This window comes from Limulus polyphemus, unplaced genomic scaffold, assembly GCF_000517525.1.
Source record: "Limulus polyphemus unplaced genomic scaffold, Limulus_polyphemus-2.1.2 Scaffold26, whole genome shotgun sequence".
Lineage (NCBI taxonomy): Eukaryota > Metazoa > Arthropoda > Merostomata > Xiphosura > Limulidae > Limulus > Limulus polyphemus.
In genome coordinates this window covers 1,133,334-1,159,318 of record NW_013665636.1, presented here as the reverse complement: position 1 = coordinate 1,159,318, position 25,985 = coordinate 1,133,334, and the positions used below count along the sequence as shown (strand labels likewise).

At 32.7% G+C, this 25,985-nt stretch overlaps 1 protein-coding gene across 1 annotated transcript in view; it reads right to left on the bottom strand.

The window, feature by feature from the left end:
• Positions 1–14,632, bottom strand: part of LOC106459205 (neuroendocrine convertase 2) — a 103,899-nt gene extending 89,267 nt beyond the window's left edge. The window contains exon 1 of the mRNA XM_013918811.2: positions 14,224–14,632. Coding sequence (XP_013774265.1) covers positions 14,224–14,442 — 219 coding nt within the window. The 5' untranslated portion in view covers positions 14,443–14,632. The remainder of the gene's footprint in view (positions 1–14,223) is intronic.
• Positions 14,633–25,985: the final 11,353 nt, after the last annotated feature.

Genomic DNA, 25,985 nt, shown 5'->3' with positions numbered 1-25,985 from the left:
CTGTTGAGTGATTTTACTGTTGTTGTTGTTGCTACAAGCTTTTTCTTCTCTTTCATGCAATAGAATTAAAGTTATAATCTGAAACTTGGAAACTTTAAAATCATAAACAATATTCAACTTTAAACTGGTACACAATTAAAAACATTTTATTTAGGCTTATCTATGGCCTTCAAAAAGTTGACGACTCTACATGTTCCGACGTTTCAACTCCTGAGGATGACGTCGAAACATGTAGAGTCGGCAACTTTTTGAATGCCATAGATAGGCCTAAATAAAATGTTTTTAATTGTGTACCAGTTTAAAGTTGAATATTGTTTATGATTTTAAAGTTTCCAAGTTTCAGATTATAACTTTAATTCTATTGCATGAAAGAGAAGAAAAAGCTTGTAGCAACAACAACAACAGTAAAATCACTCAACAGTTACACCTTCCACCCATAAACCCATTCATCACCAGAACCTAATCTTTGAGTGTGTATCATCTTACACTTTGTAATATTTCTTAAGATATAGTCATAAACCATTTACAAACCTTGCTTTTTCTAATTCTGAAAAAAAAATTCCGTATTATATCTTTATATTCTTTCCTTGTTATCTACTAACACACGTATAATATTTAACGCTAAGTTTTCTTTGTGTCAAGTAATATTTTTCTTTCTTTTCTTACATCAATCTTTGAAAAATAGTACGCTTCCATCTTCAGTTACAAAAACATACCTTCCTGTCCGACGACCTATTTCAATGTCTTTTACTATTTTAGTTCTATTTGGATGGCTGTACCGGTTAGGCGTTTTGTGACGTTCTGCACCCAGTCTTTCTTTCCAATAAACGCGTGTAAAACTTCAACGTATTCCTTGCTTAACCTTATACCCACTTTCCTTAACCCGCATTTTGTAACAATGTTATAATCAGCCACTCTCATATCTTGCACTTTTGCCTGAAGAGATATTTGATGACCAATATCCTTTCATTACCTTTACTTCCTATGTAAGGAGAAAGTAAATTTTCTTTGACATCTTTTGTTTATATTGTGTAAAGAAAAAAATATAATATGAGCAATATAAATATTCTCGGCCTTTCTTTTACGTAAAAAGAAAATAAGTGGAACAAGTAAAAAGTTATACTAACGCTCGAAACCCAATTATAAACACATGTTTGATGTGTTTTTAAGATTATTAGGTTTTCGGAATTCGGTTCTTAGCTAGTTTAGTGGTACGCTTAAGGGCTTTTATGCTAAAATCAGGGGTTCGTTCCCTGCAATAGACATAGCACAGATAGCCCATTGTGTGCATTTGCGCTTAACAACAGGTAAACAGTGTTAAGGTTTCGTAATGGTGAGAAATACATTCATACTTCTTGAACGAGTTGTTTTTTCTTCTTTACCTTAGATTAATATTATAAAAATCTGTCGTGTGTTTAACTTGTTTTCATGAATACCAATAAAAATAAACTCAGAAATTACTTAGCTTACGTAACAACACTTGGTGTGCTCTGCAGAAAAAATGTAACATCAAAGCAATTTCGTTTAACAAAAAAATTGGAGTTTCAATTTCTAATCAATCATATATGCATTATGAGAAAAGTCTGAAAAAATTCCAGTGGTGTGAGTTACGTTTCTCAGTTTGCTTTTTAAAGATAAATATTCACAATTTTAAATGTTTTCTAGGTTCTTATATTCATCCAATTTATTCGTATTATAATAACACAACTACTGATCATCTTTGCACATATCTCATTGAGCACACAACTACCGAACATCTTTGTACATGACTTGTTGTATATACAACTACCAACCATCTTTGTACATGACTTGTTGTGTACACAACTACCGACCATCTTTGCACATGATTTGTTGTGTACACAATTACTGACCATCTTTGCACATGACTTGTCATGTACACAATTACTGACCATCTTTGCACATGACCTTGTTGTGTACACAATTACCGACCATCTTTGCACATGTCTTGTTGCATATACAATTACCGACCATCTTTGCACATGACTTGTTGCATATACAACTACCAACCATCTTTGCTTATGATTTATAGTATAAATAAAAAAACAGAGTATAGTTTAGAGTACCTAGACTCTTATGATCAGAAATACTTGTTTTGTATTTCAAATCCTATTTATCTGTGATATATATATATATTCTGTTTATCTACTAATAAAGCTCCCAACTTTGAAAGTTTAGGAGGAAAACAGTTAATTGGTAGCTTGTATATATCTATTACAAAATATATATTGCAATTTTTAACTCAGCAAAAATGGAAAATATTTAACAGTTTGTGTTTCTCTATTTTTAGCCACGGCATAGCGGCTCGTAGAATGGCTCTAAGTTTTTCAAGTACAAAATTTTAACTCATAGCCCCGTCATCTATTGACTGATTTCAGATTTAATTATGGTTTTGGACTCAGGAGGCCAAACCCTTTCGATTGATGTATTTTCCCACACCCGAGGTCTCATAGATTAGTTTATTTTAATCCTGCCTGAAAGAATTTCAATTTGAGAGGCTGGTAGAAAAGAGATTTTGATAAGTAATAAAATCGAATCGGGTATAAACGCGCCCTACGCTTGGTATTGCTGGCGCACAAATATATAGCTAATAAAAAGGAAAAAAAGGTCTCATAGTTTCAAATGCCGCGGCTGTCGAGGATTCCCCCTTATTTACGAATTTACATTTGGATCAGTTCTGTTTATTATATCAAGCTGTTTAACGTCTTTAGTACTTTTTGATATAAGTTGTAAATTACTTTTCAATACCTTTAAACAACATCAAGTAGAATACATCTCACATTAATTGGTTAATTATTTTTTGAGTTTTTTTATGGATAAAGTGTAACTTTGAGAAGAGCTTTATCGAAAAAAAAATATTTAAAACTTAAAGATACTTGTATATTAAATAAAATATATTTTCTTCACTATCTCTGTCTTATTTATCAAATAAACATAAGAAACATCTGGTAAAAATCTGCTAACAACCGGTTCATAATTAAACTTTTAAAGTAATTTTGTTATATATGAATCTTTTTGTATATATTTCATAAGTTCCCCCCCCCCCCCTCCAGTGGCGCAGCGTTGTATCTGCGGACTTACAACGCTAGAAACCATGGTGGGCAGAACACATATAGCCCATTGTGTAGCTCTGTGCTTATCTTCAAATAATTTCATAAGTTTTATAAAAAAAAGTTGATTTTAGCTCCGATTGATTTTCTTCAACCTCAGGAAAAAAATGAGAATAGATATACAAAAATATAGATTTTATAAGAATTAGTTAATTACACAGAGTAAAAAAACGAACAAACAATTAAAGATAAACATCAGACAATAAAAAAAAACAGATGTGAAATGAAACTGTAAGATAAATTATGAATAATGGTTGAAATCATATGAAGAGTAAGATTTTTTTTTAGTAGTACCCTAAATTCTTATGTCTCTGGTATGATTATCGTAGCATTCTCTGTGTTTGTACAGCTTGATTCTCAAGGACTCAGAATTGATCCTGCCTCGGCTGTAGGTCAGATCTTTTATTGATCTGCTAAGCAGTATATACCTCAGTCCCATACTTCATTGCTGGCCTGCTTTTCTCCTGGTTATAATCGATTAAAAACAGACGAATCGTGCGTCACTATAGTCTCAACATTTCGTAAAATAAAGAACGTGCGTTTTAAGCCGGCAATTTAAGGGTCAGGTCGACAAGCAAGATTTTGTAACAAGAATTATTTGATACTAAGAAGCACTTTTCTTGAATCTATCTATTCGTGGAAAAAAATTGTTTTTTCTTTTCTTGCGAATAACCGATATACAGTAACATTACGCATACTTTATAAGTCGGATATGAAATGTACTTGTATTATTTATTTGGGTTCTAGAATATAAGGTCCTATCATATAGTTTTTAAATTGTAGGCATAAATGTAAGAGTCAAAATCAGAAGGTGATGTTATCAAATAGTTTTCAAAGCATACCTAAGATAATAGAACCTCGAATAGAAGATATACCGTAATATTACGCATACTTTATAAGTCGGATATGAAATGTACCTGTGTTATTTATTTGGGTTCTAGAATATAAGGTCCTATCATATAGTTTTTAAATTGTAGGCAGAAATGTAAGAGTCAAAATGGGAAGGTGATATTATCAAATGGTTTTCAAAGCATACCTAAAATAATAGAACCTCAAATAAAAGATATTCGATACTTCTGAAATTTTGTTGTATTGTCTGAACAAGTTCTAAATAAACGGTACCATTAAGAAGTTCTCAGCAATGTCCCCAACGTATTGTTAGTGTTTGAAATAGACTACGACTTTTTGTTTGGGGATGAACATCCTTGTGATATAAAACAGAGAATTCTTCTATATTTTTGCCATGATGGATACATTTTTCAAATGTGTACTAGATATCGCATTTCCATTCATTCTTGAAGTAAACCTTGAAAATAATTCTGGAATCTTTTCGTATTTCTAATACTTAAAAACGATATATAAATCAAGAAATTATACTAACATCTGAGATATTTTCTGGGATATATATTTGTATTCTTCAGCGCTCAAACATTATTTAATAATCAACATAAAGTTACTATTTCACTAACAACCAATCACTAGATTTAATGTTAAACGTCAGCTAGATATCTGGCAGTAGTTTACAACGTCAACCACGATGAATTAAATCTTGAATTTTAAAGCACTATTATCTTTTCTAAGAAGTATGAGCGTGGTTACATATGTTTTTCGGCGCTGTTACGTTTATTTAAATCTTCTATAAGTAGCACAGTGCTAGTTGCTTCATAGCTATTTTTGCTGTAATTGTTTGTACGGCTAAGAAAAAATGTGTCCGCATTCTATGGACCACAAGTCATTTTTTATTCATGTTCCCATAGTTCTACATTTTAAATTGATAAATTTCTTCAAGTTTTTTGTTCTACTTGGTTATGTTTATTTCTTTGTCATTACAAATAAGGCAAATTATTGAGTAACAATAACTTACTGAAACTTATTTCAGTGTTTTCCAGTGAGATAAAGTATAAAAAAACTATACTGAGAATTGCTATATTATTAAAAGCTTTTTTTACTTTTACTGAAAATTACAGAAGTTATATAAATTCATGATTAATGAAAGGTTATATTGGGACATGAAAAGTTGCTTCCCTTATATGTAATTGTAAAAAACGCAAAAACGCCCATAAAAACTGCAAAACACAAAATGTGAAACCGCAAATTTGTATTTATCTCCGCACGGACCTAATGAACCTACATACCAATTTTAGTGAAGATTCATCCACACCCTGCGAAATGGTTACATGGACATACAACATACAGTATTATTATATTCATATAGATTAGAATACTGTACTGATAATTATTTCATTATTACAATACTGTACTAAGAATTATTGCATTGTTACAATACTGTACTGGCCCCGCCAGTGGCACAGCGGTATGTCTGCGGACTTACAACGCTAAAAACCGGGTTTCGATACCTGTGGTGGGCAGAGCACAGATAGCCCATTGTGTAGCTTTGTGCATAAATTCAAAAAACAAACAATACTGTACTGAGAATTATTGCATTGTTACAATACTGTACTGAGAATTATTGCATTATTACAATACCGTACTGAGAATTATTGTATTATGACACTACTGAGATTTATTGCTACGCATCCTTGTTGAAACAACATTTCCATTGAATGAATGAAATACATTTTGATATGTTCGTTTCAAAATTATGCTGGAAATAATTGAATAGTATTTATTATCGCCAGTTTCCTCTGAATAAGCACCTGTTTTCTTTAACGTTTGTGCTGGAAAGCTACTCTATTATAGAATGTTTGCAAAACTTTAATTACATCTATTGGTGAAACGTTTGTCAAAGAAACGTGACATTGGCAGGCTTGTACTATATTGAAAATGTCAATTCTTTTAACATGCCTACCAATGACGTAGAAAGGGAATTTGCGCTTAATGTCGTTACCGAAGCAAAGCAATGCACTAATAATGAAGGTAAGAATGCACGTGTGGATGTGACACGTGTATCTGCACAGGAAGATTGTGAGAATATGAAATTAACTCTATTATGTTCCACATCACTTAAAAAAAAAAAAAAAAAAGTTTAGTAATTCAAAAACTCAGAGCCATTCTATGTGCCCCTATGCTGCGGCTAACAATATATTAATTTAGGATATGATTTAATTGGATTAGTAGACTCATCTTATTGTAATTTTTTTTAAGGATACATTCCTTTTATATGCAATAACGTTAAAATCCCATCAACTAAAAGTCTCGTTTAACTGCCTATCTATTTTAAATCATTAATGTTTATGGTCGGTTATCTTTCTTTGTTTTAGTGAACTTATCAGAGGAAGTTGTGAAGGTTGGTATTTCAATATCCCTAAGACCTACGACATAAGTCTGGAATAATCTCGTGTCGTCGTTAGGTGATATGCAAGCGCTAAAGCCACAACTCCCTTGGAAACCGAGAACAAATGTTTCTAAGAGACTACGCTAGTCAATTCCTCAGCAGAGTGGATTATGGTGTTGTTGTGGAAACAGTCCTCATAGTCAGTTTGTCTTTTAAGGAAAGTTTAATACGTCTATGTTCCAAGCCGCCAAAGATTTGAAGACGTTATTTGATTTGTCACCAAGCAACTGTATTACAGAGCCAGCAGGACTTGGCAGGTTATTAAACTGTCGCTGTTGTAAGCACCAAAAGGAAAAAAAAAAGAGAGAATAAATAACACATGTAACAGCCTGGAAAATGAAGTACAATCCCACTTCTTTTCCATGAAATGATGCTGTTACAGAAAAAGGAACATAACCTCCATGGTATTATCATCTATTAAGCTTATAACATTTAAATACATTGATAATACTATTTATATATACCACAACTTTCATACGCAATGGGTGGTTTATCCTTTGTGGACATTAATTTCCTCATTTAATGTAGCAGTGTAATCTATGTAATTCATGAAGTTCATTGGCAATCAAAAAACATCCTTCATAATTATAATTATCGCATATAATATTAGTACCACCCATAAGAATCACGGTCCTTAAATGTTAATATGGCAGGGCCACACACACAGAGATATTCAAAATCTTTGTTAGGAACATTTGTAACACCCATGAAAATAAAAGTATTTGTATATAGCAATATTATGATTATCATATTCTTGTGAAAAATAACTGTACAATTCACAGGAACCATTGCATTTTATGTGGATTAAAATTACTTATGAGAATCATACCTGTTGAGATTATAACTACTTATGGAAATAATAACATGAGAGAAAATCATAACACAAAAATATCATATTACAACCCACAAAAAGCATAGCCTTCTTATATGACAATAATATCTTCAACGGAAACTAACATTCATAAAGGATGATAGTGTCTTCAATATAAATTAGAACTTTCATAAAATATGAGAATTTCATTATAAATTAGAACCATCATAAAGGATTATAGTTTCTTCACTTTGAACTAGAACCTTCATATTAGACGATAGTTTCTTCAATAGAAACTTAAAATTCATAACCAGCAATAGTTTTTTTTTCATACAAATCTAACCTCCATAAAAGATTAAAGCATATTCAATAAAGAAATTACATCCATATGAAACGAGAATTTCAACCATAAATCTTATGACCTTCGGAGGGAATGATAACACCATCGAAGAAGACCAAAACTTTGATGTGGACCGATGACATCATCCATGGAAAACAAACTTAGTACCATCCAAGGAAAACGTTACCTTCACATGGAAAACAGACTTAAAAAACACAAGATTAGTAAAAACTACTAGTAACATGTTAACCTTAAGCTTCGTAGGAAATGAATGCTGTCAACAGAAATCATGAATTTCTGAAGAACTATACAGGCGAGCTCGAAAGAATTAAATTTTGGTTTAAAGACATTTGGAGTAGGCACAAAGATAAAATCTAATAATACATGTGTTTAATGTGTTTTATAACAGAGTTGGTGTGCTCGTGAGGTGAAAATAAATGTTACTTAGATATATTGTTTCTACTTGTTGGAAACGACTCAAAATTAGACTGTTTTGTTTATTAAAAATGAAATGTTTTTTTTTTGGTAGTTTCTAATTAGAATTACAATAAAGAAAATATATTTTATCAGTTAAATTCTTGTAACATAACCCGAACAATTGTGTTTGTTTATCTCATATCTAGGAAAATAAAACTATTGGTTTTGTTTCGGTCTCAATATTTCAGCTATATCTAGCAAAATCATTTAAATTCTGAGCATTTGGTTCGCTGTACTATATTATTAATTCGGAAGTTTTATATAAGTGTTATTAACTCTGAATATCATATATTGATTATACACATATAAGACGTACTTTGGTTTATTTGAAAAAATTCGACAACCTCTGAAAACGAGATGTTTCTTGATTGGGTGTTAAGTCAATTTTCTCATAGATATATCGTGTTGTATATATATTTTATCTGGAAGTAAATTAGTAGCATATTTTACCACTTTGCCCACTCTTGAATCCTCCCACTATTTACTGTAATTAATCTTCTAATATAGTTTTACATATATCATAACCTAAAGGGATAGCGGCAGATTGTAATAAAATGTAACTTTAGTGTGTTTCAAATCGTTAGAAAATCAAAACACTGAAACTTCAGAACTACGTAAACTAAAGTTTATAAACACCTATCTGCTCTATATGTTAAGTGAACTATTTGTTTGAAGTTAAGCACAAAGCTACACAATGGGCTATCTGTGCTCTGCCCACCACGGGTATCGAAACCCGGTTTCTAGCGTTGTAAGTACGTAGATATACCGCTGTGCCACTTGGGGGGGGGGCATCGTCAATTAAGAAAAATAGTTTCGATATGAACATAATGTGGCGTTTTAAACACTTAACTATTATATCTCTGCATAATTTAATATAAAAAGAACACGAATGTATTTACTTCATTTATAACAAAGAAATTTAAAAAATAACATAAACCTGTAACAAAATTTAAATATTTAATTGAACATTTTTCATAATTGTCCTTTGCATTAATGTAACGTAAGGATTACTAAAGCCCCCAAAAATGGGATGACCTATTTATTTGAAAATAGATATGTTTTATTTATTCTGGTACTTTTTATTATTTTTGTTCATTTATTAATAATTTTGTTTCTCACCTGTTTTAGTTATTAATATAAAGAAATCTAGAACATTATTAAGTAATGGGGAATTTGTGTTTTTAATGTGCTTAAATGCACTTGTAATTAAAATTAATTTTCCATAATGTCTATGGAATTTTTGAATGACATGTTTGTTGTTGCTTGTAGTTAAGCGCAAAGCTATCTGGTCGCTGCCCACCACGGGCATCAAAACCCGGTTTCTAGCGATGTAACTCCGCAGACATACCGCCGTGCAACTGGGGGCTAACATGTTATGTGAGTAACTTGGGAAACTTCATCTTCATTCAATGTTTCGCTAATAATAGTTAAGTAATCTTTATTTCTTGTTAATTAAGTGATTAAATATCTATTTTTAATACATGTTGTTTTGTTAGTGAATTGGCGAAGGTTGATCTTTTTTCTTGTATTAAATTGTAGTTATATTACTCATTTTGTAAGTGTAGTTATTAATGCTTATTTCCATGCAATGAATGACCCGTAAGGAGTGGGAAAATCAACTTCTAAGTAATTTCAATGATCTAGTTTTCCCCTTTAGTTGGGAGCTTTTAGAATAAATCTGTTTATTCTTAAATATGAACGCATGTTTAATGTAAATCTCTAATTTCTTTGCCTAAATATCCAGTTGACCAGCAATAATATGATCACACAGTTGGCCTTTGTATAGAAGGTTATACCAATATAGGTGTATATAAACAAATATTTGATAAATTTAGAAAAATGGAATGTGCTTGTAAGAAAAACGATGTTAGGTTAATTTAATAGAAGATTACTTAATACGCCCTTAACAATATTTATCTATGAAATTGCCTGTTCGAATCTTTTAAATAGAAAGAAAATGTGATAAGTACTTATTTAAATATTCGACATCATTTAACTTCAGTTACAATTTAATCAATAAGTGCCAAAATCTTGCAGATACAAATTTAATGAAAGTTTGAAACAGCCATATTTAATCAATCGGGACCATATTTTTACTTATGTATTTTCAAAACTTTAGAGAATTTGCATTTTGCTATCAGTTAATTTCAATTTGGAACTCTTGAAAACAAGGATAACTTGTTTTACTGTTAATCGTTGTCGCATGAAAATTCTATTTTTATATATAATTAAACCTTTTGATTTTTTATGTAAATTTATGAGATCATATTTCTTTTTTTAATAAATTGTTTTTAAAAGTCTTCCATATCTAGCAAACAAATTTCGTGTTTCTAGAATAACATATTATTTCGAAAGCCGAGTGGTCTAGGGGTTAGAATTCTAAGGCTGGGAATAAAAGTATTCCCTAGTTCGTGTCCTGTTACGACCAAACAAAAAAAATAAAAGATCACGCTCAACACTTTGAGGCAGAAAAGCCTAAAATGTGTATTGGATGCTGTCGACTATCTGCTTTCTGTCTAGTCTTATCAGTTCAGAATTAAGGACGGCTATGCGCCGATAATCTCATCTAGTTTTGCGCGAAAATTTTAAAAAGATACTTGTTTTTTAAAATATTGACGACTGTTATGTTTTCTGGCTTATTGTGAAATCTCTTTTGTCCTCGATATATAAAACGCAAGATAAGATGCAATAGATGTCTAGCCAATGAAGAAAATTTTACTTTATTTAATTTTATATAGCCATTTAAACTATTTTGAAGTTGTGATGCTCAAATTTTGCATCTCTTAACTAACATTAACGAGTCATCATTATAAATCAAATGTCACTTGATAGGAAGAAAGATGTTTGTTTTCGACCAATCAACTCAATAAGTGATAGCGAGAGAAACACAGTTTGACGTCAAAAAATACCTATAATTTAATTAATATTATATCCAAAAAACAACAAACCATCCCCTTCTACGTTGAAATTATATTTAAGACAAATTATGTTTTAATTCCGTCTGTACGTTTATAACTCATAATGATAAAGCTACGAAGTATATTTATCTAATATATATATATTGGAGAAATATGTAATTTAAGATTAAGGATAAATATATATAAATTCCTTGTTAGACTTCTAAGAAAAAAAGCACACTGTATGCCAGTAAACATTTTAATAAATTTTTGAATTCTAAAAGAACAATATTTTAATGTTTTCCATTTTGGGGCATGTAAAACATAAAATATTATTTTTCGAAAAATATTTCATATTTTTTTGGCGCCACTTTAAATAGATAGAGATAAGAGGACAGAAGTTTGGTTTGTTTGGTTTGAATTTCGCGCAAAAATACACGAGGGCTATCTTCGCTAGCCGTTTTTAATTTAGCAGTGAAAGACTAGAGGGAAGGCAGCTAGTCATTACCACCCACCGCCAACTCTTGGGGTACCTTATTTACCAGCGAATAGTGGGGATTGACTGTAACATTATAACGCCTCCACGGCTGAAAGGGCGAACATGTTTGGTGGGACGGGGATTCGAACCACCTAGCAATGCCATGCCAAGGGGGGAAGTAGCAGTAATTATGTAATGATAGTTGGAACTGTGAAACCGTAAAAACCACTACTAAGGACAATAAAGAAAGTAAAAGGTATATTTTGTTGTACATTATTCAAGATTGAGGAAATACACTGCTTCTCTATAATATGAAGATAATGTATAATTACAATAAAAATTTAATCAAAATAAACAAATGAAAAGGAGAATATATTTGACAAGTTTCAACTAAATTATTTTCAATATGTTTTAATCTATTTAATTTGTACTAGCAGAGACCCGCACAACTTTCCGGCCAAATTAGTATCTTTATCGTAATAGTACTTCTTTAAATATAACATTTCTAGTACAATACAAACAAATTGTAATCGTAGACAACAAAACATGTAAATCCACTTGTATATAGGCCGTACTTTATGAAACGTTAATTTATATTAGGCCTAAGTTCGATAAAGAGATAAATTAACACTGTAACCTGTGTAAGTTTTGTACTTTAGTTTAGTTAGGACTAAACTTTACTGTACTTAATACTATCGATAAATAAACTTATGATGTTATTCTACGACCTAACGTCAAACCTTTGATAAGTTTTTAATATTCTGTTGTACATAATGGTTAGTAAAGTATATTCTCATTCTCCTTTTGTTGTTACTTCTTGTTTCATACAGCAATTGTAGCGATTTGATCACTGAAATGTGCGGCTCCCTGCCGCAGGCAGACTGTTTGTCGTCGAGTGAATAATGCGCATGCGCGGTTTTTCTTGGGGGAACATTCTAACTACGCATGCGTATGCAGCAGGTTCTTGGTCAGAAAGCGTAACGGTTGTACATACAAACAAGCAGAATAATAGTGTAGATGAGGATTGTATTTTATGTTTGCAGATTTCGAAAAAAATACGCATTTAATCTATGTTACTTATGTTTAGTTGAAAAACGGTAGTTGAATGTTTTATTATATTATATATATTATATTTGAAAATTATTCTTGCAGTAAAATACCGTATTCTATAGAAAGTACTTAAAGTAAACCCAAATGCGGGAAAGGACGTGTGATCCTACTTACCATAAGATGATGTTGGAAAGAATGTATACAGAATATTTCTCTTTCAGGTCTCCTGACATAAATAGTTTATTAGAATTCCACACGTACTTTATAGGACCCTCTAGAATCATCATATATAACAGTTATTTCGTTTTCTATTACTGGCAAGTGGTCATTCAGAGTTTATTGGATATTATGTTTGCTTCAGTAGATATTGCTGGCATTATCCTCCGGCTAGACATAGATGACATATTTTAACTGCATACTCAATACCACGTTAAAGAAAGACTTAAATACTGCTATGAATAGGTAGTTAGTTTTGTAAATTTTCTCAGTATCAACCACGCCTGTGTTATTCAAGGATTGTATATATATATATATGTATGTTACTAAATGTGTATTCCTTCTGAATATAAAAGTAATGTTAGACTAATATAACGGGCTTTAATAACTCGTATGTTAAAAACGTTGTCAAATTAGCATCATTGGCTTTTTCAAGAGCATCGTAGATTTGAAACCACGAGTGCATAATAACGTTTTTTAGGCTGACGTCATAGGTTTTTATAGCCTAGAGATGTTTGTCCACTGCAATTGTTAGACTGCACCAATATGTTCTCCCTTGTCTGAGGTATAAAAAATACGTAACGAACCAAGAAACATTAATACGCAGTAATTGATTTATACTTTGATCACAGAGTTATTACCTTTAATTAGCAAGCCTCATAGCTTTACGTGATCAACAACTTAGAACAATGATACTAATTCATCCCAATACGTTCAAGAAGTTCATGGTGTTAGTTGTGTTGAGTCTGGCCAGGACAGCCATGGTAAATATTCTGTTCTTATTTGATAGAATCTGGCCAGGACAGTCATGGTAAGTCTTCTGTGTTTATTTGATAGAATCTGGCCAGGACAGTCATGGTAAGTGTTCTGTGTTTATTTGATAGAATCTGGCCAGGACAGCCACGGTAAGTGTTCTGTGTTTATTTGATAGAATCTGGCCAAGACAGCCACGGTAAGTGTTCTGTGTTTATTTGATAGAATCTGGCCAGGACAGTCATGGTAAGTGTTCTGTGTTTATTTGATAGAATCTGGCCAGGACAGTCATGATAAGTGTTCTGTGTTTATTTGATAGAATCTGGCCAAGACAGCCACGGTAAGTGTTCTGTGTTTATTTGATTGAATCTGTCTTGGACTTCGAGATATTTAAGTGCCAAGAGCTAATTCAGTGAGGCCTAAATTGTACATTTATGATAAATACATAACGCTAATTGAAATAATTCTGACTTAGTGTTGAAACCCTTTAAACCTAACATCAATAGCACCAAGAATATTATCGATCGGTTTTTGGATTTACTTTTTCAACTTCATCCCACTTCTAAAGTTTATGCTCGGAGCTATAAGAGTGTACCAGCTGGCACGAATCAGGATTGTAATTCATATAATACTGTCGTTCGTAATTGGAAAGAAGCTCCGTTATTATACTGAATTTTCAAAAAATCCTTAAACTTATATTTTCTTATACTGCACAATCAAACTTGGAATAGACAATATACTTTTAGGTAATTTATTGATCATGTAATACTTTACTTACCGGACCCAGATTGATGAAACCGTTACGCTTGGCTACTTGATGTGCTACATCGTTCCCATGGTCACCGATCAGTCTGACTAAAAAAGAATTGGTGAAAACCTCTGGTGAGGCTGCTCCCAGTTCAATCAGGCCAGCTGAAAGTACGATCAAAACTGCAACAGCTGCTAGGCCTAACAGCATAGCGTGTGCTGGAGTACATGAGGTTTTACAGCTCGGCATAGCTTTTTCAAAAGAAGAGATTGAGCTTCAGCTTATCCCCTTCTTTCCAGTAGTGTTTTTATCAGAGCTGAAAGCCTTCGCTAACTGAGTGTCAGTGGACTGCTAGGTCCTAGTAACGAAGGGATGTCTTTCTAGCCTGTTTTATACTGTTAGGACCTGGTGTCGAAAGAGAATAATAATCTAATGTCAAACACAGACGAGAGTATTTCTTGATCGATATGGTCTGGTCCTCAAGCTTCGAATGTAAATATGCGCGTGCAGTAACGTCATGCAAACGTCACACTAACATGAAAGCCGAGGCTATTGATCGATATGCCGGTTACGTGTACCTGACTACAATGATTAACATTGGAGTTAATGTGCAGAAGAACACTCTTCCCCTATAACATGCTACAATATTTGTTTAGAAAAGATATTTACACTAGGGGTGTTAAGAATAGTAATTCCGTATGCTTGCTCCAACATACAATCACTGAGGCAGTTTTCTTGAATCCACTATTTACACGTCAAAAGAGAAGATTATTTTGCACTACAAGTGCTGAAAAAGAATTCGATTATTCACGATACACATGTTTGTGTGAATTATTACAACTTACGTACGAAAGAAATCTACATTTCTTAGTAAAAGTCGAACCAATTTTCAAAAGAACACAGATCATTTTCAGTTGTTTCTCTTTTGCTTTTTTAGATTTCGCGCAGAGCTACTTGAGAGATATCTGTGCTAGCTATCCCTAATTTACCAATGATAGACTAGTCAACACCACCTACCGCCAACTCTTGAGCTACTCTTTTACCAACGAATAATGGAATTGACAATCCAATTATAACGCCCTTCGACTAAATGGGCAAGCATGTTCAGTGACAGGAATTCGAACCCGCGACCCACAGATTGCGAGTCGAACTCCCTAACCAACAACCCATGCTCATCATATTCAGTATAATTAATAAAACTCTCATTCACACCTACTACCAAACATAAAATGCATAAAAAATAGAAATATATATATATATATATTTAGTATATAGTATTTTCATAGCTCCTCTGAAATGCTTGGTTAAGTTGCTGTAAGCCATAGACACTGGAATATTAACTAAAAGTTTAACTATGCAGAGAAAAATCCAGAGTAATATTTCTAAATTATCATCATAAATGAAAATCAGTTCTAATAAACTAGAAAATTTCAATTGGGAGAGACTAGTGAGAGTAAGTTGAAAGTATTCAACGAAGTATCGTAAAATAGTTAAAAAGTAATATTTTTTTCCATTTTCACTGATGAATAACATGACCGTCAAAAAAAAAAACATCACAATTTCACCTGTGAACCTTAAAGGATTATTATACCATTTAATCCGGTTTGGACAAATGTAGAAAATTTTACAATCTTTCATGAGCATATATGTGAGTAGAAATACAATCAAAGCGACTACCTTAGCCAAATTAGCATCTACATTCATAAGGATGTAATGTAATGGTAAAATTGCGTTTAATTTTTCATCATGTTAAATTAAAATCGAGCATGACACCCTGTAAAAGGTACTCCCTCGCAGAGCTGCTGTGTGTATTAGAAAAAGACCGAGGAAGTTTGTTGCTGTTTTCAGACAAGAATTAAAATTTCCAACCTGAATGGCACCTCGTGCGCTCGCGAGATAAATAGTCAGCGACTCGCAGGATTTAGATATATCAGTTTTGTGAAAGTTTTGTCCGGCTCTGTGAATCGAATAATGAGATTGAATGTCACTTTTATACCGCTTCACAGATGAAAGCGCGGAGTGTGCTCAGCATCATCTCGTCCTCAACCCTTTGATCCGTAGCCCGACACGTTAACCAGTAGGTCACGTCAGACCTTTCTCAAACAAATAAATAGAATAAAAAATGTATAGCTTACACCTTTACTTCTTTACTTATCAGTACAGAAAATACTAATAGACGTTATCTTACCTCGGAATGCACGTATCCTGATTTTTATTAGTAACACTGACATGACAGCTAGCTTACAGAAGTGTCGCGTGAGGGAGTTTTTTATTAGATTTGTTACGTCAAGATTTTATGTTGTATAACAAGAAATGTGCTCAAATCTTTTAGATGTCAATGAATTTCGGGATGCCAGAATACACAGTGAATTGATGCACATACACAAGTAATATCACAAGTCCTTATATTACTGCTAGATCGCTTCAACTTCGAAAGAAGGTATTAAACCTCACACACAATCCTGAAGGAGGAAGCAGTTCATAAGAACATTCCTTATTCTCAAAGATTGTTTACATAGAGGTCAACCATTCGCGAAACGATTTAACTCTCAAAGAGCGAAGCTTGATCCTTTGTGCTTTAACTGAGGCTTGATTATTTTTGATGGATTATCCTTGGTTCAACTACATGATTTATTCCCTGTGCTTTAACTGCAGGCTTGATAATTTTTGATAGATTCGCCTAGGTTCAACTACATGATTTATTCCCTGTGCTTTAACTGCAGGCTTGATTATTTTGATGGACTATCCTAGGTTCAACTACACGATTTATTCCCTGTGCTTTAACTGCAGGCTTGATTATTTTTGATGGGTTATCCTAGGTTCAACTACATGATTTATTCCCTGTGCTTTAACTGCAGGCTTGATTATTTTTGATGGATTCGCCTTGATTCAACACCGTAATTTATTCTCTGTGCTTTAACTGCAGGCTTGATTATTTTTGATGGATTATCCTTGGTTTAACTACATGATTTATCCCTGTGCTTTAACTGCAGGCTTGATCATTTTTGATAGATTCGCCTTGGTTCAACTACATGATTTATTTCCTGTGCTTTAACTGCAGGCTTGATTATTTTTGATGGATTCGCCTTGGTTCAACACCGTAATTTATTCTTTGTGTTTAACTGCAGGCTTGATTATTTTTGATGGATTCGCCTAGGTTCAACTACATGATTTATTTTTTGTGCTTTAATTGCAGGCTTGATTATTTTTGATGGATTATTCTTGGTTCAACTTCATGATTTATTCTCTCTGTCTTAACTACATCAGTTAAAGCACGGAGAATAAGAAATAATAAAGCCTGCAGTTAAAACACGAAGAATCAAACAAATAATTAAGCCTGTAGTTAAAGTACACAGAATCAAGCCTGCAGTCAAAGAACGAGGAATAAAATCAGGTTTGGTTTTCTCGCTCTCTAACTGCAGACTTGATTTTAAATGCTTTAGCTGTAGATTCTTCGTTCTTTAACTTCAAGCTTGATTCTTTGTTTTGTTTAACTGCATGCAGACTTGATTCTCTGTGTTTTACTCCATGTTTTAACTGTCACTATCCTAAGACTTTGCAGCAGGTTTGTACTGTCCTTAACTCGAGAATTAAATAGGTGCTCTTTAGCTGCTTAGAATCATCGACATAATTTGACAGGCCCCAACTTCCTGTAATTTGTGACTTCATTATTTATATAAATTATAACTGTCTAGAGAAAGCGAATTTACAGTATGGACGACAAGTGCCCCAGAGCCCGAAATATACAATCCAAAAATACTCATAAAAATGTCTGTAGTCTGAACAGAAATTATCTGTTGTGAGACGATTAATTTCACAAATTACAATGCCTGGAATATATGGTGTTACTCTTCGATCGTTCACTGTAATAAGTCTAACATTAAATAAAAATCGCTTTCAACAGCCCGAAATTTGAACTGTAATGCTTGAAATCGGCGACTTCATTTTATAGGCTAGGACCACCTATAGAGTTAGATACTTCGTTTTAGGATAAACAATTGTTTGACGAGCCACTTCATTTTATAGGCTAGGGCTACCTACAGAGTTAGATACTTCGTTTTAGGATAAACAACTGCTTGACGAGCCACTTAATTTTATAGGCTAGGGCCACCTACAGAGTTAGATACTTCGTTTTAGGATAAACAACTGTTTGACGAAATCTCATAAAGTCAAGTCGCTAACACCAGGCAGTTGCAGCTCATAAAATCTAGTTGATGATTCTGGTCAGTTGTATCCTGTACAACTCGTCGACTCCTAAAGATTGAATCCTTAAAATGAAGTGGCTCGTCAAGCAGTTGTTTATCCTAAAACGAAGTATCTTAATCTGTAGGTGGTCCTAGCCTATAAAATGAAGTGGCTCGTCAAGCAGTTGTTTATCCTAAAACGAAGTATCTAACTCTGTAGGTGGTCCTAGCCTATAAAATGAAGTGGCCCACCATTGATACAGCATAGATGTAGCTTTTTGTTTTAATAAGAAACAAACGACCAATTTGAAACCAAGTCGTTATGTCCAGACAGTTGAAATTCGTATAGTCTAATTCCAAGCAGTTGTAATCTGTGAAATCAAAAGTTATTAGTTGCTGTTCTATAATGTAAGACTCAGTGATTTTTGACATTTGAAGTTTGTGAAACTAATTTGGTCATTTTATGACATCATTGTTCCCAAGTGTTTGCTCCCGGAAAGTCATGTCGGTGATTCCAAACATTTGTAGTCCATAGCATGGTTCTTGGGAGTAAAACAGCTCGTAAAATCAACAAGTTGATTTGAAATTAAGTCGTCCTCCGACGGCTCAGCGGTACGTCTGAGGGCTAAATTCAGGTTTAGATACCCATAAAATCAAATTACTGTCTCTAGGTATTTGTATCCCGTAAAATCAGGTTACTGTGTCCAGGTGGTTGCATCCCGTAAAATCAAGTTACTGTATTCAACTGATTATATCCTGTAAAGTGAAATTACTGTCTCCATCTTACTGTAACTAAACCACCTAACGACAGTAACATGACTTTACAGAATGCAACCACCTAACGACAGTAACATGACTTTACAGAATGCAACCATCTAAGGACAGTAACATGACTTTACAGAATGCAACCACCTAACGACAGTAACATGACTTTACAGAATGCAACCACCTAAGGACAGTAACATGACTTTACAGAATGCAACCACCTAACGACAGTAACATGACTTTACAGAATGCAACCACCTAACGACAGTAACATGACTTTACAGAATGAAACCACCTAAGGACAGTAGCTTGATTTTAAGTAATGCAACCTGGAGTCTGCACTTCACAGGAGAATATTTTAAGTTACTTACTCTTCATTACCTGTTTTACGTGTTTTTTTTTTGTTATTAAATATATTTTTCGTACATTACTGTATATACATTATACCAGCGTTTCCCAAACTATGTTCCGTCCGAGATTGATAGGTGCTCCGTGTGAAAATCATGATTTCAAATTTTAATAAAATATTTAACACTTTTTGTACGATCATAACTTATTATGATATATTTTCCTATGTATTAGAATTAGATAATGTCGATTTCGCATTGAAGAAAAATTATAGAAGATGCCATATCTATTCTACATAATATCTTAGTGGAGAGGTTTGTACCTAAAATATATTATAAGCATAAAAATGTAAAAATTCATTAATATGTAATTTGAGTAAATAAATAAATAAATAATATACAAAGCAATAGGGCGCTGCGCGCGCAACATACCCTCTGCACCGATATATCACGTGTCTAGTGTTCTGTAAGCTTTTTCTTAGCTGAAAAGTGTTTGTTTTGTTTGTTTGTTTTGAATTTCGCGCAAAGCTACACGAGGGCTATCTGCGCTAGCCGTCCCTAATTTAGCTAGTCATCACCACCCACTGCCAACTCTTGGGCTACTCTTTTACCAACGAATAGTAGGATTGACCGTCACATTAAAATGCCCCCCACGGCTGAGAGGGCAAGCATATTTGGTAGGACGAGGATTCGAACCCGCGAACCTCAGATTGCGAGTTGTGCGCCCTAACCACCTGGCCATGCCGGGGCCCCAGTGTATACATAAACTTATTTGAATGTTATTACTCCTACTACTACTTTACGCTTGAGGAGTTTGGAATCGGCTTTAGCACAGGATCCCCTCTCTCCGATACCATCCTTGAGGTTATTCTGTTAATAATTTCCAATTTTATTTGTCTTAAGTAGCGTCTGTCCTTTCCACTTTGGCCTAGCATGGGTCGTGGGTTCGAAATCCCGGCACCGAATATACTCGCCCTTTCAGCCACGAGGGCATTTTTATGTGATTAGTTAATCCCACTCTTCGTTCGTAAAGAGCCAAAGAGCTTTCTATGGGTGGTGTTCATTACCTGTCTTCCCGGTAGGCTATCACTTCAAAATTAAGGATTTCTAGCACAAATACTCTCTAGTAACTTTCCGAGAAATTTAACAAACAAACAAATACATTGTTCCTTTTTTTTAATAACAAAAGAAATTTACCAAGCCAAAATTCCTGCCTTTTCTAATTCACATACTACACTAGATATTATATATATTATACATTTTCAACAACAATTTGAAGGGCAACCCAACTCCATTAATTTGGGATTTTAACATCTTAATTAATAAAATGTCTTTGATGTGTAGACCTCTTTCGTCATTATACCTTTCAATGAACAAATCACTCCCTACTTCTTCATAACACTCACGCAGTATATGTTATTTTATATTCGACTTATTATTATTCAATAGACTTGCAGGTTCCCGAAATCAAGTTAGAAGCCATCTAGTGGTAGATCTTATGTAACTAGCTTCGTAACTAGGAAGTAATATATAAACAACACTACAGATTTTTTGTACAAAAATCTTATCTTTAAATTTAATAAATATGCAATTTACATTCAGGCTCGAAATAACACCAAAGTCTATTTGAGAGTATAGTCTAAGAAAACAATTAGATTAGATGTTTTTTAGCGAATGAAAGTACCATTCACAGCAATATTTTTGGCACATTCCTAATCTGTTGCTTTGATATTTGAATTCCTTCTTGTGTACCTTATAAACAGGAAATTTATTCTTATTCAAGAAGCATTTTATATTATTCGCTTCTTTATGAAAATATTCGAAAGTGCTTGGGATTATATCAGCTCGATGAATTAATATTTTCACAGGACTGTCTTTATATTTATTGGTAATAAAGCTATGAAAAGTCAAAATATAGTCCTGGAAATGTTTTTCCATAGAAAAAACTTCATATTCTGTTATTTCCTTTTTGTTATGTACTAAAACAGCTAAGAAAGACTGTTTCAATAATGTAAAAAACAGTTATTAAAGTTTGAAATTAGACAGACAAACAAATAAGACAGTAAGTTCTTTAGATATCACTTTAAAGAAGCTTTTTTCTTCTTATTAAACAGCAGGTTAGTAAATTTGATTATTTTCATTGATACAGTTATATCTGTGCACAAAATAATACATAATTATTTAAATGCAGACAAAAACAGTTGAGTAAATTGAACCAGTTGATCAGTCTTAACATTTTTTAAATTATCCACATACATAATTATACGTTAGATGCAATTAAACAGAAAGTGTTGTTACATGGACCACCTAATAATTACTTGTTGCCCTTTTAGTGTTTACTTAAACAGGTTTCTAAACAGATCTGGTGTGGTAGAAATGAATATCTGATGGTATTGTTAGAACTCAGATTAGTGGTATAGGTTTATCCGCTTTATACAAATATAATTATAATTACTCTAATATTAGCGAAGAATAGCTAGATACTGTTAGACAATTAAATACAAATTAGAGTATCGTATTAATTAAACTTGATAAAAATGGTGTTTTCATTTTAAATAAATCGGATTACTTTCTAAAAGTGTAGGTATTTTGAATGATTTTAGTAAATTCAAAAAAACTTGAAAGTGAATCTACAAAAACCAAAGAAAATAAGTTATGAATGCTTTTATTGAAATTAATAATTTATTGGTATAAAGTAGATGTCTTAAGATAAGACATTATAAATGTCATTCTACTGCAGTGGTTCCCAACCTGGGGTCCCCGAACCCCTGGGTGTTCGCGAAGGTAATATCATCTCATTAAACAAGTACGTTTTTGAATACTGCTGTTTTTTTAATTGCACAATCAGTTATATATGCCTTTTATTTGATAGTTAAAAATGGGAAAACGAATTAATCATTAGTCAATACAAACAGTTTGTTCGGTAGACGGAATCTTTCAAAAACACGGGGTCCGTAGGGAAGAAATAATAATAAAAGGGGTTTTTGATGATGTATTATATGGTAGTTACAAAGAATCATAAAGAAGGTTGTCCAGTTAGGCCTACAGTGTCGAACACAGGTACTTATAAACATAAATTTTCAGCCCATTTTAAGGAAATTTTTGCATAAGTTGACTCATAACGAGTACACCACAAAAGACAATTTTATGTTTTCTAATTAGGTGCATTACCCAAGATGACGACAGAAATCTGTACTAGTTTGAGCATTTATACGAACAGTTGATTGAAGAAGACATTGCAGTTGGCGACGAATTTGATTTATGAATATGGAAATAATATTACGAAATCATCCATGCCAGATATCAGGAACTGTTGAAAGTTTCCACCAGTGAGTCCTATTTTCTTTTTAGTGCTAACATCTATGAACAAACTGTTGGAGTTGCTATGGTTTTCAGATTGGTTTCTCCATTCGCTAACTTATTTTTGTGCTATATGTGAAGCACTGGCTGAAGGGTTATCCAAAGAGTTTCAAACCCACATACTACCTAAGGATACATTTGTCATTTTCAATGAGTTGGAGCAGGCAAATGAGCTCCTGGAATATCTGAACAGTAGACATAATAATATAAAGTTTATTGTAGTACGTCAAGAGAAACAATAACTTTTTTAGTGGATGCTTTAGTATTAAACAACAAGGAATGTGAAGTTTTCATTAAAAGACGTTTACAAAACTATATTTTAATTTGTTAGCTTTATTACGAATAAGTACGAAGATAATCATGTGAAAGTATTAATATATCGTGCTTATAAAATCACAAGCACTTATGAATATTTTCATAGAGAAATATCAAATATAAAATGCTTACTGAACAAAAATGAATTTGTTAGTTATATCATAGACAACAAATAGTTCAGATTTAAAAACAACAGATTGTGAATGAACCCGATTACATATTTTATAGTGAATGTAAATACCATTGACTGCGATAAATTTGGTTCATTCACAATCTGTTGTTTTTAAATCTGAACTATTGAGAATAGTCTATGAAAATGATTACATATTTTATAGTGAATGTAAATACCATTGACTGCGATAAATTTTTTTCATAGACTATTCTCAAATAGACCTGAGAGTTATTTTCAAGTCTGAATGTAGATTGTAATTTTTGTTTAATTTAAAGATCAGATTACTGCATAAAAATATATAACTTTTTTGTATTTACTTCTAGGTTGTGATGCTAGTTATATAACATCTACCACTAGATGGCTTCTTACTCGAGTGGGGGAACATGCAAATCTATTGAATGATAACAAGTCGAGTGTAAAAGAACATGCCGTGCGTGAGTGTAATGTAGAAGTAAGGAGTGATTTCTTCAGGGTGTTGATAAGATATAACAATCAAATAACTCTACGCATCAAAGAAACTTTATTTATCAAGCTGTTGAAACTCCAAATTAATGAAATCGAATCGTCCCTGAAACTGTGATAATATCCACCAAAATGTTTTCCTGGTATTATACATATAACATTATTTGTTACGTTAAATATTATATGAAATATTACACGTTGTACGTAATTGTAATAATCTATGTTATATATTAAATAGTTACAAAAAAGGCAGGGTACCAATAATGATCGAAGTTGGCCTCAACTCTTATTTCCATTAAACTGTCTCGATATCAATTTGCCACTGTGTTAGCTAATTGAAAGATTTATTTTAAGGTCACCCTAAAGATATCTGAAGAACTTAAGGTCAAACATTGACACCTTAGGACGAAGTTTTAACAGATTACATTTTAAAGATATGGTATTTTATATGTCTTCTATGTAACTTTTAATAATACATTATATATTTAATCACATTTCAGTATATGGCATTATTATTATTATATTAGTTTTCCATTATATCTTAACAAGTCACATTTTAAACATGCAGTTCTTTGCACGTCTTCGACATATCTGTATGCTTACAATATATACATAATCACATGTCATACATAGCATCATTGTATTAGTTTTCAATTATTATTTTCCCGCGTTTAATTTTAAACATTAGTAACATCGGATATCTAAAAAACAGACAATAAACTCTGTGTTTCATAATGCTGCAACACGCAAAGTAATTTTAGAGTGCGGAACTTTATATACGACTTTTTATTTGCATTTTCACCAATACGAAACACATGCTTGTGCTATGAATACGCTTTAATATGTATATTAATTGGTTCCAATGGTGATAAACTAAAGATTCATCTCATTCCGCTCCAGTGGCACAGCGGTAAGTTTGTGGATTTATAATGTTAAAACTGGGTTTCGATACCCATGATAGGCACAGCACAGTTAGCCTGTTGTATAGATTTGTGATTAACAACAACAAAAATCATCTCACTCCATGTCTTTGCATACGAGTTGCAAGAAAGGTCCTTCGGTGGGTCAGCGGTAAGTTTAGGGACTTACAACACTACAATCCGGGGTTTGATTTCCCGCGGTGGACACAGGAGATAGCCCGATGTGGCTTTGCTCTAAAACAAACAATTACAAGAAAGTTTTAGTATCAATATTTCTTTTTAAACAAAAGAATGGAATATAGAGATTTATCAAGCCTTATTTTGTTGGTCAAAATAATTGAAAGAATTGATTATCTTGTGTTAAAAAACTTCGAAATCTTCTGGTAACTAAAGTTCTACTAAAATAATATAAATAAAACATACACTATCACAAAGAGGCAGTAGATAATAAGTCACATTTAGTAGAATTTTGAAAAGCATTTTTATCTACTTATTTGAGTTGTTTAATTTTGATAATGTGGAAAACATTAACCGTAACAGTTTATATATAACGATTTTTAGATTTATATATATTTATATATATATACATATGAATTACTTTTAGATAAAGCTACTTATTACTCTCTCTTCGGATGTTTTGTCAGTAGAGTTAAAATATTTCTTGACACTTTTCTATAACATATAGGTTCCTTACAAATACTTAAAAAACTGTGTTTTTAAAAAAATAGTCTTTACATTTATTTTGTTTGATGTTTATCTTGATTAGCGTTTCCACGTTCAGACTTCACGAGCTCTAATAACGTTTTCAACCTCCTTTGCGGATTCCAATTGATTAATCAAGCATTGCCACGTGTGTCTTAGGTTCTGCACTCGTGAAGCTTCCTTCCTACATGTTGTTTACATTAATTTAACCCAGACCGTAAATAAGAACTGATCTTCACGACGATAGATAGATACGTGTGAAATGAACTTTTCTGTTTTCAGAATCGCTTTTAACGAAATATGTTGTTTTAGATAGAGAATACAAAATCTCCTAACGTATACTTCAAACTTCAAAGACGGGATCGACCATGTTCAGCATTAGACAAGATAGCCTTCCGTAAAGGAGTAAAGAAAGCTTCCATCGCAAAGGACTTGTCAACAGAGGATTAATGAAGATTGCCAATTGACATTACGTCCCTCTGTGAGTAGCGGTAAGTCTATAAACGTACAAAATCCGGGATTTGATTCTGTGCAGTGGACACAGCATAAAGCTCAATGTGCCTTT